We start from the raw sequence: 13,941 nt of genomic DNA, 5'->3' as shown, positions 1-13,941 counted from the left end.
TTTTATTTTATTTTATTTTATTTTATTTTATTTTATTTTATTTTATTCACTACATCCTGGTTGTAACCCCATCCCTCTTCCCCTTCCAGTTCCAGCCTCCCTCCCTCCTCTTCTCATTTTCCTCAGAAAAAAGGAGCTCTCTTTCCCATTCACCTCAGCTCATAAGGTTGTCCTCTTCCCAAGTGTCCTCTTATCCTGTAACCTGGCAAGGCTGTCTCACCAGGGAGTAGTGATCAAAAAGCTGATAAGTGAGTCCATGTTTCATGAGGTCCTTCTTCCCTTACTAAAGGATCTACATGAAGCCTAAGCTTCCCTTTTGCTACGTCTTTGTAAGAGTCTTAGGTTCAGTTCATGCATAGTCCTTGGTTGATGCTTCAGTCTCTGCAAGCCCCTCTGGACCCTGATTAGTCTGCTCTATTGGTCTTCTTTTGGAACTCTTGTCACCGCCAGCTCCTTTTTTCCTCTTTCCTCCTACTTTTCTACAAGACTTTCTATGCATTGACCAATGTTTGCCTGTGAGTCTCAGCATCCGTTTTTGAGGTGCTGCTGGACGGAGCCTCTCGGAGAACAATTCTGTCAGGCTCTTGTCTGCCAGCTTAGCAGAGTACCCTTCATAGTGTCAGGAGTTGGTGCTTTTTCAATAAGATGGGTCAAAGGATTAATATCCAAAATATATAATGAACTCAAGAAATCAAATACTAATAAACAAAATAACCCAATTAAAAAATGGGGTACAGAACTAAACAGAGATAATTCTCAACAGAGGAATCTCGAATTGCCAAGAAGCACTTAAAGAAATACTCAACTTTCTTAGTCATCAGGCAAATATAAATCAAAACAACTCTGAACTTTTTTTTTCTACAGTCTTGCTGGTAATTTGGAGTTCCCTGGTGTAGCTGGTCTTTTGGAAAAAGAAAAAAATACCCATTCCTTTGTCCCCTGCTGTTTTCTCTAAAGCATTTGAAATAAAAAAAAATTCCATTTTTTTATCCTTAATTTTGAAGTGTTGAGGTACCACTTGTAGCTTTGCTACTTTGTGGGTGCCTCTTTCCACCTTTATTCACTGCTCCCCAGTTTTAACCCATATCACCAGATAGGAGAAAAAGAAAGTTAGAGGGGAAAAAGATAGAGATCCTTGAATCTAATTTCTTTTTCTCTTGTTTCTTCTTTGAGCATGACTACCTACAAACTGCAAACAGTTCTCCCTGAACAGACATCAACCCTGCCTATGTGGCGGGGGGAGTTGGACTCTAGAATTTATAACCCTCTGAAAAGTTCTCAGAATTTCAAATGTCATACAATTGAAGAAATTATCTGTAGCTGGCATAACCTGGCTTCTGCTAGAGCACCTGGCAAGTCATAGTCGTGCTTTGGACAGTCTGAAGCAGCCCCATGTTCTTATACCTGGGATTAACACTAAAGCACATTTAAAAATATTTCTGTTTTTTTTTTTAAAGAAATCAAAATTACAGAATTGTCACTATACCCTGGAGTGTTGGTTTATTTGAAAGAAATTAAGCATTTATTTATTCTTTTCTGATATGTACTTCTTGCAACTTTGTCTAACTCTGACACTAAGCTTCAAGAGTAGAGACAGATGAAGAGAGAAGGAAGGAGGGAGATGGGAGGAAGAAGAGGGAGTTGGTGAGATGGAGGGAAAGGGAAAGGGAAAGAGAAGGAGGGAGGGAGGGAGAGAGAGAGAGAGAGGATGCATTGGGGCATTGGGGAACTGCATCCACTGTTCTGGGAGCACAGCCACCCTAACCAGAGAGGAAGGCTGTCCCCATTTCCGTCAGCCTGAGTGCTTGAGGGTTCTACTTCCTTCACTGATGCAGCTGCCACAATGTATGAGAGAATGAAGGAAAATATTAAATGATATTTTTTCTATGCTCTTGGAACATTAGGAGACCCATTTTTGCCTCTTTCTAAAGCTCTATTTGTCCATGTCAATTCACTGTTCTTGTTTGGCTTGAGTGAAGAATGAAACAAACATATTTATTATTTATTATTTCAATGAAGAATAGAAAAAATAGTGAACTCACTAATTGTGATTTGCTTTAATTTTGGTGTTCTTCATGAAGTTACCTATTGCCATGTTTTTTTTTTTTTTTAGAATATTTAAATGTCTTCTCTACGCATTCTGCTCCTGTTTGTTTTGGGATGAGGTGTGTGAGAGGATCTTGTTAAGTTGCCTAAGCTATCCTCGAACTCCCTGATGCAATTCTGCTCACCCCACCCTCTCAAGTAGCTGGGATTCTACTGTAGTGAATCAGTTGAGTGGATTAATCTGTGTTAACTGGAATCAGAAGCTCTGGGTTGAATAAGCTAGTTAGCAAACATGAATCTGTGTAGATAATGGAGTGTTTTCTTTGCTGTATATTTGTGATTATATACCAGGTGAGTCTTTTCATGCTCTTTCTGAGCCAGCTACTTTCTTAATAATTAGAGCGTTTATCTTCTGAAGACCTTGTCATAATTCGGACTTGGGTTTGACCCTAAAGTTCAACTAAAGACTCCCTTGTTTTCTAACAGGAAGACAGCATCAAAAGGGTCATCAGAGATAAATGGCCCCTCCCACCCACCTTAGGGCAGACCATCTGCAGCTCTTAGAATGGCAAGAGTTTTTAGTTCCCTCTAATTCAACCCTCTTTCCCCCAAGGGATTAGTTGCAGTCCAGATGATGCAGGTATTTATCTCATCACTCTCCCACCGATTGCCCTTACCCACCCTCACAGTGAGACTGACTAGAACACAATTCATTTGAATAATGCTTAGAAGACTCTGGGGAATCCTGAGATTCTGGATACAGTCAGAAAGGAAAAAAAAGGGGGGGGGGAGCATGTGCATGTGTGTAGGTTCAGAAATGTGGCTTTGTAACTTCTGGGAGCCGCTATTCTACTGGGCTCAGAGAAACCACAGACCCGTGTGACATCAAACTCTTAGTGATGGCGCTAAGGACAGGATTGTCAGCCTGGCAGAGAATCAATGCAAGCTAATTGATGTTTCTTGCCAGGAGCAAATGACCTCTGCTGTCTCATTTAGGTAGCTTGGTAGCTACTACCCAGGAGCTGGCTAGCCAACCCCAGACAGTCTGACCAGGTATGCCTGGACAGGGAGAGCAGCGGCGCCACTGAAGGGTTGGCTGTTCGCCTGGCAGAGGAGGGTAGAGCCCGCCCCTCCCAGACAGCGGGGTGGCTCTTCTAGGCAGGGGACAAACAGGTGCGCGGGCGGGAGGGGGCGGTGCTTGGGGATCCTGCGCACTGCACACGCCCCTCCCCCGCAGCTTGGCGTAGCCCGGGCCGGGCGCGAGCAGCTGTAGGAGGAGCTGCCGCCGAGCCCACAGAGGTAGGTCCGCGGCACCGCGGGAAGCTGCGGTCTGCGCGGGCTGTTGCTAGCCCCGCGTGGAAGAGGCACGGGCGACCCCGGAGTAATGGAGCCTAGTGACGCGGCGCGCCCCGGCCCCGGGAGAGCTGTTCTGGTGCTGTCGCCGCGGCTGCTGCTGCTGCCACTGTTGCCAGCGCTGCTGGGTCGGGGGCTGCGGGCCGGGGCCGCGGCCTCCTCTTCAGGGGCGGCGGCTGAGGACAGCAGCGCCATGGAGGAGCTCGCCACAGAGAAGGAGGCAGAGGAGAGTCACCGGCAGGACAGCGTGAGCCTGCTCACCTTCATCCTGCTGCTCACCCTCACTATCCTCACCATCTGGCTCTTCAAGCACCGCCGGGTGCGCTTCCTTCACGAGACAGGGCTGGCCATGATCTATGGTGAGTCTCCTGCCACTGCCCCGGGCCACGTCTCTTGGGTTCCCGCTGTGCTCCTCCCGTGCTGCATAGTCCTCCTGCTTCCCTTCGCAATGAGTTTCTTCTTTTTGCGTTTCCCGCTGAGACGCTGTGGGTTTCCAAGGTCAACTGTCTGCATTTTTCTGGCTCTCTGCTATGGTTAAAACATCCCGTTTCGACTTTCTTTACCATGAACCAAGATGAAAGATGTCGAGGTGGCCCCTCAGCCTCTCTGTTTGACTATGTCTCTGTTGTGCCCTTCTCCATTAGCATGGACTCCCCTCCCCGCCCCAGTTTAAATCTGCAGAGGGTACAGGAGCAGGTTGGGTGGTTTCCCAGGGAGCTGTGCCACCCCAGGGAACAGGCCTCAGAGGGGTGAGAAAGAGAGCTTGACTTGGGTTGTCCACGGTGGTCATCTGAGGTAGGTGCCCACTTCTGAGGTCTGTGCTCTTTTATCTTTTGTCATTATAGTCTGATGAAGAATACAGTGAAAGATGAGTGTGGTCTAGGACTTAGAGTGGTGACACTACCCTGTCAGGCCCAACTAGCGAGACAGGTATCCTTATGTCTCATTGGGAAATTATACCTCCTTTTTTGCTTTCTGCAAGCCGACAGTAGCTCTTGTATCCCTAAAATGGTCAACACGGAACAACTATGAAGATACATTTCTGAGTGGATGGAGGGAAAAGTGATGGTTTTAATTCTGGACTCGGCCCCTTTTTGTTAAAGATGGGCTGATAGCATTATCTTTTCTGGATTTAATAGTGTGCAGCATGTTACATTGGCAGGGTTATGACATGGATAACAACAGCCACCATCTGAGTCATCCTTTTTTTTCTCTCTCTCTCTCTCTGTGTCGCCTGTCACTGCCACTCCCCCACCACAACTCCCCCGGACTTCAAACTGGAGCCCAGCATTCTTTTTTAATTTAGTTCACGGGTGTTAAACGCCACAATTAGCATCCTATAATGGAGGGAAAAAAAGAGTCACCTCAGGAACTGTTTCCCAAACCAGAGCATTTTACTTATCACAGTATACTCCACTCAGTTTCCATCTAGGGATCCCTGACAGAGAATGGAAAGCAGACAGCTTAAAATTTAATGTGGAAATTACTCTTGGTTCTGGGCCTTATGGGTTGTATAGTTCTTGTTTGGTTATTAATAGTCAAGGCTTATGGCCACCAAACCCTTTCAGACAAATTGTATCAAGGACTAGTGATGCCCGGAGCCTTCCAGTTTGCAAGCAGTGGTCTAAACAGATCTTGAAATCAGAAAATCAAAAACCTAGTTGGTCATTGGAAATCACAGGTCTCAGGAAAGAATTGGGCCTCCATACTTGCTCATTGGAGCCTCTGTGGTTTGTGTTATTTGGTCACAAATGAGTGACATGAGGAAAGTAGGTAAAATGAGATGTTTCCTGAGTAGATACTGAATGAGTGATTGAAGTATGTTGCCATTTTAGGTTATTACAGGAAGTACATTTGACAGGCTCATAAACGCATGCTTAAAGATATAGAAAATAAATGGAGATTATATGTTCTGAGGATTATCCTATATTCATAGGGATTCAGTAATTTTTATCTTTGGCTTTTGTTTTGTTCAAGACAAGGTCTCACATAGTAGCTTAAGCTGTCTTGAAACTCACTGGTTAGCCCTTGTTGGCCCTGAATTTAGGGCAGTCCTCCTGCTTCAGCCTCCTGAGTACTGGGATTAAATACAGGAGCTACCATTACCCAACTTCAGTAATATTTATTTATTTTTTAAAAGATTTATTTATTTATTATGTATACATTATTCTGCCTGCATGTATGCCTGCACACCAGAAAAGAGCACTACATCTTATTATAGATGGTTATGAGCCATCATGTGGTTGCTGGGAATTGAACTCAGGTCCTTTGGGAGAGCAGTCAGTGCTCTTAACCTCTGAGCCATCTCTCCAGCCCCCCAGTCATCTTTCATCTTAAGTACTAAAAAGCAACAGTGGGATTTTGCATTGCTGATATATACTTTAAAAATTCACCTCAGTGTTTCAGTCATTGGCACCACATGCTAGTATGCTGTTTTGTTTTGTGGATAGTTATGTTACAAATCTTATAATATAACTGTATTATTTTGTTCTTTGTCTTTGAATCTTCTTGCTGCTTTTAAATATATTGGCAAATTAATTTGGTCAATATGTGATGTCCTGGGTTATGCCAAATGTTGATATGTTGATGTGGGTTGTTTGTAATTGTGAGAAAACATTTTTCTTCAGGATATTTGATCTTCTGTTTCAAACTTCCCCTCGATCCAAATCTAAATTTTAATGTTATTTGATTAACTAACTTTTCATTATATACTCAAAATTATTGGAGTGATAAGTCAGGAGACCCTGATCTCTGCACATGCACATTGGTGTGCACACCTGAACAAACCTTCACACACACATGCATATGCCCACAGACAAAGAAATCATATTTTATTTCTCAATATCAATAGAGGAAGTGAGTAGTTGTCCTCTTGTCTCTGAGTAATACAGGGCAGGAAGATTTAGGGAAGGACTTGTTGAGTGTCTGCTCTGTGTTGGGTATGCATATTAATTTCTGGAAGCTATAATTTAACTTTAAAATGGTCATTATTTTTTATGAATGAAAATGTTTGATTATGAAATCCAAAAACCCTTAAAGGTTTTTTTTTAAGTCTCATTCTTGTCATTTATTTTATTGGCATATATTCATTGCACATAGTGCTGGGTTTTATAAGAACATTTTAACACAAATATTTGATATACTGTCATATTTTATACCTTGCTATCCTCCACTTTTTTTTCTCCCCTGACTCCTGCTGTTTCCCTTTGTTTCCCTAGCCCAATGGTTCTCAACCTTCTTAATGCTGGACTCTTTAATAGAGTTCATCATGTTGTGGTGACAACAACCATAAAATTATTTTTGTTGCTACTTCATAACTATAATCTTGTTATTGTTATGAAATGTAATATAAATATTTTTGGAGGTAGAGGTTTGCCAAAGGGGTTGTGACCTATAGGTTGAGGACTACTGATGTAGCTGTTCAAGCTTCTATTTTTGTGTCATACATATATGCATGATTTCATGTTATATCTATAAAGTTTGAGATTCACAAATGAGAGAAAATACTCAATATTTGTCTTTTTGAGTCTGACTTAATTTACTTATTGTGATAGTCTGCTGCTGTACGAATTTTCCTACAAACCACATAATTTCATTCTTCATGGATGAGTAAAATTCTATTGTGTATGTACACCACATTTTCTTTATCCATTCACCTAATGACAGATACTTAGGTTGGTTCTAAGGCTTAGCTCTGTGAGACCTGCTGCAGGATGTGCAAATATCTCTAGAATGTCTTGCCTTGGAATCCTTTGAGTTAATACCCAAGTATCTTCTACCTTTTTCTATTGAACTGATATTTAACCTGAGAGAAGTATCTTTAGTATGAAACAATAAACTAGTACAGTTACAAATGTCTCTGAAAGTAGGCATTGGTTTCCTTAGGGACAGAACCTCAGTGGCTGTGACTTTTGAGTAGAAGGGAGATGTCACCATGTACTTTTTTGTGTATTTTGAGTTTTGAATTGTAGAAGTGTAATTCCCTAATAGCATGTCTATGCCTTCTTTCTGATCACTTGTGATATGTGTGCTTCTTTTTTTTTTAATTTTTATTTTTTTGAATTTTATTTTTTTCTTATCAGTTACATTTTATTAACTCTGTATCCCAGCCGTGTCCCAATCCCTCATTCCCTCCCAGTCCCTCCCTCCCTCCCTCATCTCCACCGTGCCCCTTGCCAAGTCCACTGATAGGGGGGACCTCCTCCCCATTCATCTGATCCTGTTTTATCAGGTATCTTCAGGACTGGCTGCAAAGCTCTCCTCTGTGGCCTAACAGGACTGCTCCTCCCTTGGGCGGTGGGGAGGCCAAAGAGCCAGTCATTGAGTTCCTGTTAGAAATAGTCCTTGTTCCCCTCACTATGGGAAACCAATTGGTTACTGAGCTACCACAGGCTACATCTGAGCAGAGGTTCTAGGTTACAGATATGTGTGCTTCTTAAATCACTCAATTTAACACCCACATCTCCCTGTTTAAATCATGGTATGTCATTCCATTGTCCTCAGGGAATAGTTATTCCTGTAGGAATTTGAACAAATAGATTCTGTAGTAGTAAGTATATGCTTGGATACAAAGGACCTAAGAACAATAAGAGACACATTGTGAATGTTTAGTGTTTGTAGTAAAAGACAAGAACGAAAAGACAGTTAACGAGCACTCTTCCCTGACAAGAGGCCAAGGCAGCTACAAGGCAAAGTGTTCCCAGACTTGACTTTCCAGGGAGTTTGAAAGCAGTCCCCAGATCTTAACATACCAGCTGTAGCCATCTGGGAGAAGCATTAACAAGGCACCAGTATAACCTCTTATGTTAGGCTAGGGAGCCCCTGGTGGCTTTGTAGGTGATTAAGCACCATTCTGAATTTACTGGGCCCTGCCTGTCTGCATAGCCAAAAGTGCAAAGTTTTGAGGTAGGGGTAGGGATAGGGGAAAGGAAAGGGAAGGGTGGCATCAACAGACTGTTAGTTACTTGCGGTTCTCTCTAAAGTTTACATTAGTTCTACTTCCTTCATAATGTTTTTGTGACAACTAATATGTATCCATAATGATATCCTTGTGCTACAGTAACCTATCACCTCCTTTCTGCGTGTCTGCCAGCTTTCTGAAGACTTACTGGTTAGCCTTGGAAGTTGTATGGGTTGTGGGTTCCTTGCTGCTGCTCTGTTGCTGGTTGGACCTGTATTGTTTTGTACAACTTCAGAGTGAGCCTTACAGAACAAGTATGAAAGGGCAGAATACGACTTGTAATATTCAACTTCCATTTGGGCATCTATGTTGGTGAGACTTTCTCATTGCTCTTACCAGGTACCCAAGAGAAACTACTTAAGAGAATGAGCATTGGATTCAGCCTGTCACAGTATGAAGGGCTTTGTGTAGTATAGGGATTCCAGTCATGTCCTGGAAGCAGAGAAAGTGTGTCTGTTGCATTGGCTAGTTTTCCTCACCTTCCCTTTTATTTCATGCAGATTGCCAGCCATGTAGCAGTGTTGCCTACTTTCAGGGAAAGTCTTCTATCCTTAGATTATCCTCTCTGGAAACACCTTCACTGACACAGTCAGAGGTAGACTTCAGTAGTTTAGTCATTTCTCAGTCCAGTCATATGATTGATCATGTTAACCCTCGCAAGTTTACCTGTTGAAACCCAATACACAAACACACCTCTTTTGCGCCATAACAGTGCATCTACGGCTACTAAAGGCTCATGGCTATCTTATGTTGCAAAATTGATTTAGTCCATCTCCAGAAGCCCCAGTCTCAACAGTTCCAGCATTGCTCAAAAGTTCGTCCAAAATTTCCTCTGAATAATTAAATCAACTTTTATCTGAGAGCCCTTGTAAAATAAGAAACAAGTTACATATTTCTAAGAAAAAAAATGGCACAAAGGAGATTGCCTATTCTAAAAGGAAGAATGGGGAAATAGAAAAGAAGGACTAGGTAAGAGCTAGACTGAAACCCTGCAGGGAAAACAGAGGTCCATAACTTTATGTCTAGCATGTGATGGTGTGACATGAGTTCTAAGGGTTTAGCAGCTCTACTCTTATCCTGTAGCCTTGCTGGTTGTAGTCCACATGTGTTTTCTCTTGGGCTGGCTCTGCTTCTTGCTTTGTAGCCTTCCTTGACATCCTTAATATTCTGGGCTCTCCATTGCATCTTGGATTTCATTTGCCCAGTTACATACATTGCCTTCTCAGCAACTGCCTCCTATATATTACCTAGCTTCTCAGGTATTCCTTTGAAGTCTGGGAGGAAGCTTCAATGACTCTGAAGCTCTTTCTGCTTGCATGTAAAACCAGAAAAATCACTTGGACAATATCACTTTTGAGACTTCAACTTGTGGGGGTATGATTGTTTTCTTATTGTCCTGTTACAAAATACTTGACTTCTTTTGAAAGATTTTTATCTGTTTGTTTTCTTTTTCAAGACAGAGTTTCTCTGTGTAGCTCTGGCTGTCCTGAAATTCATTCTGTAGACCAGGCTGGCTTCAAATTCACAAAGATCCAGTTTCCTCTGCCTCCAGAGTGTTAAGATTAAAGGTATATGCCAACACTGCCAGGATGGAAAGACTTTTTAAAAATTATTTATTTATGTCTATGGGTACTCTATCTGCATGTACACCTGCATGCTAGAAGGAGGGTATCAGATTACATTATATATGGTTGTAAGTTACCATGTGGTTGCTGGGAATTGAACTCAGGACTTATGGAAGAGCAGTCTTTGTTTACATCTGAAACTTTGTTTCATCCTATATGCATTTGGTTCTTGTGACCTCTCATTGGACTCACCCCCAAACTCTGCTTACAGTGGTCTTGGGCTTTTCAGCCCACAGCTTCAAAAGTTTTCATATTCTTCTCACAAACCATTCCAAAGTCTTCTGAACTGCATTATCAGGTAGTCATGGCAACAACCCCACTTCACTAATACTACCTTTCTGTTAGTGATACTTTCTTATTGCTGTTTTTGAGAGAAACATCTTAGAGAAGGAAGGATTTATTTTAGACCATGGCTTCACAAATTTTAGTTTATGGCAGGTAGGACATAGCATAGTAAAGCAGCTAACATCATGGTGCTGGTGGTGTCAGGGAGAGAGACACTGCACTTGTAGGATTTTTTCCTTTCTCCTCTTTTATTCCATCTGGATCCCCAGCCTATAGGGTGGTGCTGCCCACACTCAGTGAAGCTCTTAACCTCCTAGTATTTAGTCCCCTCTGGAAATGCACTCATAGACATACTCAGGTGTGTTCTACCAATATCCTAAATATCCTAAATGAGTCAGTCCACTCAGGCTGATAATCAAGAACCTGTGAGTAAACATGGCACTACCTACCTCTGGGTTAATTAGGTGTTCTCGATAAAATAACCTCTCAACTTGGCCCAAGTTTAGAGTACTCTCACTTTGGTAATAAATGTCCCTGGATTCAAATGCTTATAAAGTGTCATGACTTTGGGTAAGTTCTCTGAACCTTAGTTTCCTCTTTTAGGAAATGGAAATAAAATTGCTCACCTCACAGGTATTCTAAAAGGTTAAGATGCAGAGTCTGATACTTAATAGCTTGGTAAATACTAGTTTCCATTCTCACTTAAGACTTTGTGGTTTCCTTGACAAGCTTTGCTTCTTGAAGTTTGTTCTGTAGAGCACTGATATAATTTTATGATCCATGAAGGCACAGTTCATAGTGAGGAGAATCGCATATTATTATATATATTTTAGTGGGCTATTTGCTAATTCCTAGGGAAAACGTTGCAACGCACCACCCTTCCCTTTTATCTAGCAGTTTCACTTCTTGCCCTTTATCTCCCAGAAATTTGTGTTAATATATTGCACTATACATTTGCTTCAGCAGGAAAAGAAATGCTCACCAAGAATGGACTAGTTAAATGATGCCACATTCCAATATTATACAGCCTGTGAAAAAAAAGGTGTTTTGAGATATTCTTATAAGACAACTGTTCATTTAATAGTGTTGTGGGAAAAGATAAGGTACACAATATTATATATAACATTATCTTTGCTCCACCAATAATGTGTATACATATTGTATACACATAAACACTATGTATATTGTATGAGGGTTTTTTGGGAGAACTTATATTTTGGGTTATGAACCTAGCCTTTAATGACTGAGCCATCTTGCCAGCCTGAAAACATGTAGTATAGCTTAAATGTTAAGCTTTTGCCAGCCTTGTAGTGTAGGACCTTAGTTTCAGATACTTAAGAGGCCAATGTAAGAAAATTTTAAGTTCATTGACTGCCTAGGCTACAAAGTGAGTTAAAGGCCAGAGTGGGAAGCTAAATAAAAACTCTGTCTCAAAATACAGACATTAAAAGAGCCAGGGATATAACTCAGTGGTACAGGCCCTGCCTACCATGGGTAAGGACCTTGGTCAAACCATAGTACCACAGAAAGTTAGCCTTTTAGAACACCACAGAAAGTTAGCCTTTTAGAAATGAGTTATCATTAAAAAATTGCTGTTTTGTAGCCCCCAATGATAAATGATTTAGAAAAGCATTTTTAGTAAATCCCAGTCATAGGTGAAAGTCAGTTGTGTACCCACCTGCAGAGCCTACCCATTTCCAAAGTGTAGCTCTAAGCTCATGGTCACTTAGACAGTCCTGATTAAACTTAGAAGGTCATAGAGCAAAAAGACATGACTGTGGGAGAGGGACTTAGAAGGTGAAGGGTGGGTTATTAGGGGCAGGAGAGAGATAAAAGAGGGTGAGGGGAGACAGTAATGAGAATGCATTGTGTGTGTGTGTGTGTGTGTGTGTGTGTGTGTGTGTTCTCTCAAGATGTAGGCTAAATTGTTTAGAGGTGAAGTGAACTGGGTCCTAATATAGTCAACTTTCGTAAAACTTCAGTCAAAAACCAAACATAGCGTAAGTATGTATATATAAATATAGAAAACAAACCCAAATATAGTAATATACTGGCAATTGTTAAATGTAAGTGGAGGGCAAAATGGTGTGTGGTATATTCTTGGTTAAAATTTTCTGTATGTTTTGAAATTTTTAATAGTAAAATATCTTCAGAAAGGGTTTGGCATATAACTCAGTTGGTAGAGTGCTTGCCTAGCATGCTTGAAACTCTGGATTTGATTCCAAGCACTGTATGAACTGGATGTGTATGTGTCTGTAATCTCAGCTTTCAGGAAGTTGGAGGAGAAGCAGTTTGAGGTCATCCTCAGCAACACAGGGAGTTCAGGCTTGTTTCAAAAAACAAAACAAAACCCCACAAAACTGAGAAAGAATAACCATCCTGTTAACCTGTTATTTGTTAACCTCCCTGAAAACTAGGTGAAGGTGTATGAAGGTGTATATGTGGTGCCTGTTAATTATAGGCGAGCTTTTTGACACTAACGCGACATTAGTTATTAGACCTAACTGATTTGAGAATCAGTAAGGTCTTTGAATTTCACTTTCTATTTGGTTTTAAATTCACATGTCTTTCAAAAACATTGCCTGTGTTCTGGCAGGTGTGATAATGTATACTTGTAATCGCAGTACTTGGAAGATGAGGCAGGGGAATGAGCTGAAGGTCTTCTCCAGTCATAAAGAAAGTTAGAAGCAGCTTGGATTGCGTGAGACTCTGTATCAAAAACAAACAACTAACCAACCAACCCAAAACCCAATGAAAAATGGGGCTGGAAATATTCCTATCCTAGCACCTGCAACTTGGGGAATGGCAAACTATGACCCTGACTTAACTAGAATTTTTAGGGGTGGGGCCTAGAAGTCTGTGTTGGGACACATTACAAGAATTTTGTTTGTTTGAATTGAAGTTACAGAGTTACCGGCTCACAGCGAACTTCGGCAGACACTATACAGCTTCCTCATATATTCCCCACTCCCAAACATGTACAGCTTTTCCCATTTGGTAATGTGAACATCCCCATTGGAGTGGTACACCTATTTCTTAGTGATGATGAACCTATACTGACATGACATTCACTTCAAACTCATAGTTTACATTAGTATTCATCTTTAGTGTTGTTCATCCTATAGGTTTGGTAAGTATATAGTGATAGTGTATAATCATCATTACTGTGTCATACATAGTAGTTTCACTGCTTTGAATATCCTTTGTACTCTGCCTGCTTATTCTTGTCTCCTCCATCTTACACTGCCTTGCAACCATTGATACTGTTCTATATAGTTTTAGCCTTTCTGTAATATTTAGAATCATACAATATATAGACTTTACAGGTTTCACCTAGCAATATGCACTTAAATGTCTTCCATGCCTTTAATGATTTCAGAGTTCATTTGTTTTTTAGCACTGAATAATATTCCAATTCTGGAAATATTACATTTAACATGCACCTGCTAAAGGATATTTGGTTATTTCCAAGTTTGGCAATTAAGATCTTGGGCTTGGTATAGTATGATGCCTTTAATCCCAGCACTGGGAGGAGAGGCAGGAGGATCTCTAATGAGGCCAGTCCATTCTATGTAGTGAGTTCCAAGCTAGCCAAGGCTATGTAGAGAGACATTGTCTTAACAATAATAATAATAATAATAATAATAATAATAATAATAATAATAATAATAA

General features: G+C 41.1%; 1 protein-coding gene across 3 annotated transcripts in view; it reads left to right on the top strand.

Moving 5' to 3' along the window:
- Nucleotides 1–3,305: 3,305 nt before the first annotated feature.
- Slc9a7 (solute carrier family 9 member A7) overlaps nucleotides 3,306–13,941 on the top strand; it is a 139,609-nt gene continuing 128,973 nt past the window's right edge. For all 3 annotated transcript variants that reach the window (XM_055607891.1, XM_055607892.1, XM_055607890.1), the window contains exon 1: nucleotides 3,306–3,758. In XM_055607891.1, coding sequence (XP_055463866.1) covers nucleotides 3,431–3,758 — 328 coding nt within the window. In that variant the 5' untranslated portion in view covers nucleotides 3,306–3,430. The remainder of the gene's footprint in view (nucleotides 3,759–13,941) is intronic.

The sequence above is a fragment of the Psammomys obesus genome, unplaced genomic scaffold (assembly GCF_907164565.1).
Source record: "Psammomys obesus unplaced genomic scaffold, mPsaObe1.curated_primary_1811, whole genome shotgun sequence".
Taxonomy (NCBI): domain Eukaryota; kingdom Metazoa; phylum Chordata; class Mammalia; order Rodentia; family Muridae; genus Psammomys; species Psammomys obesus.
This window is presented reverse-complemented; position numbering and strand designations above follow the sequence as displayed.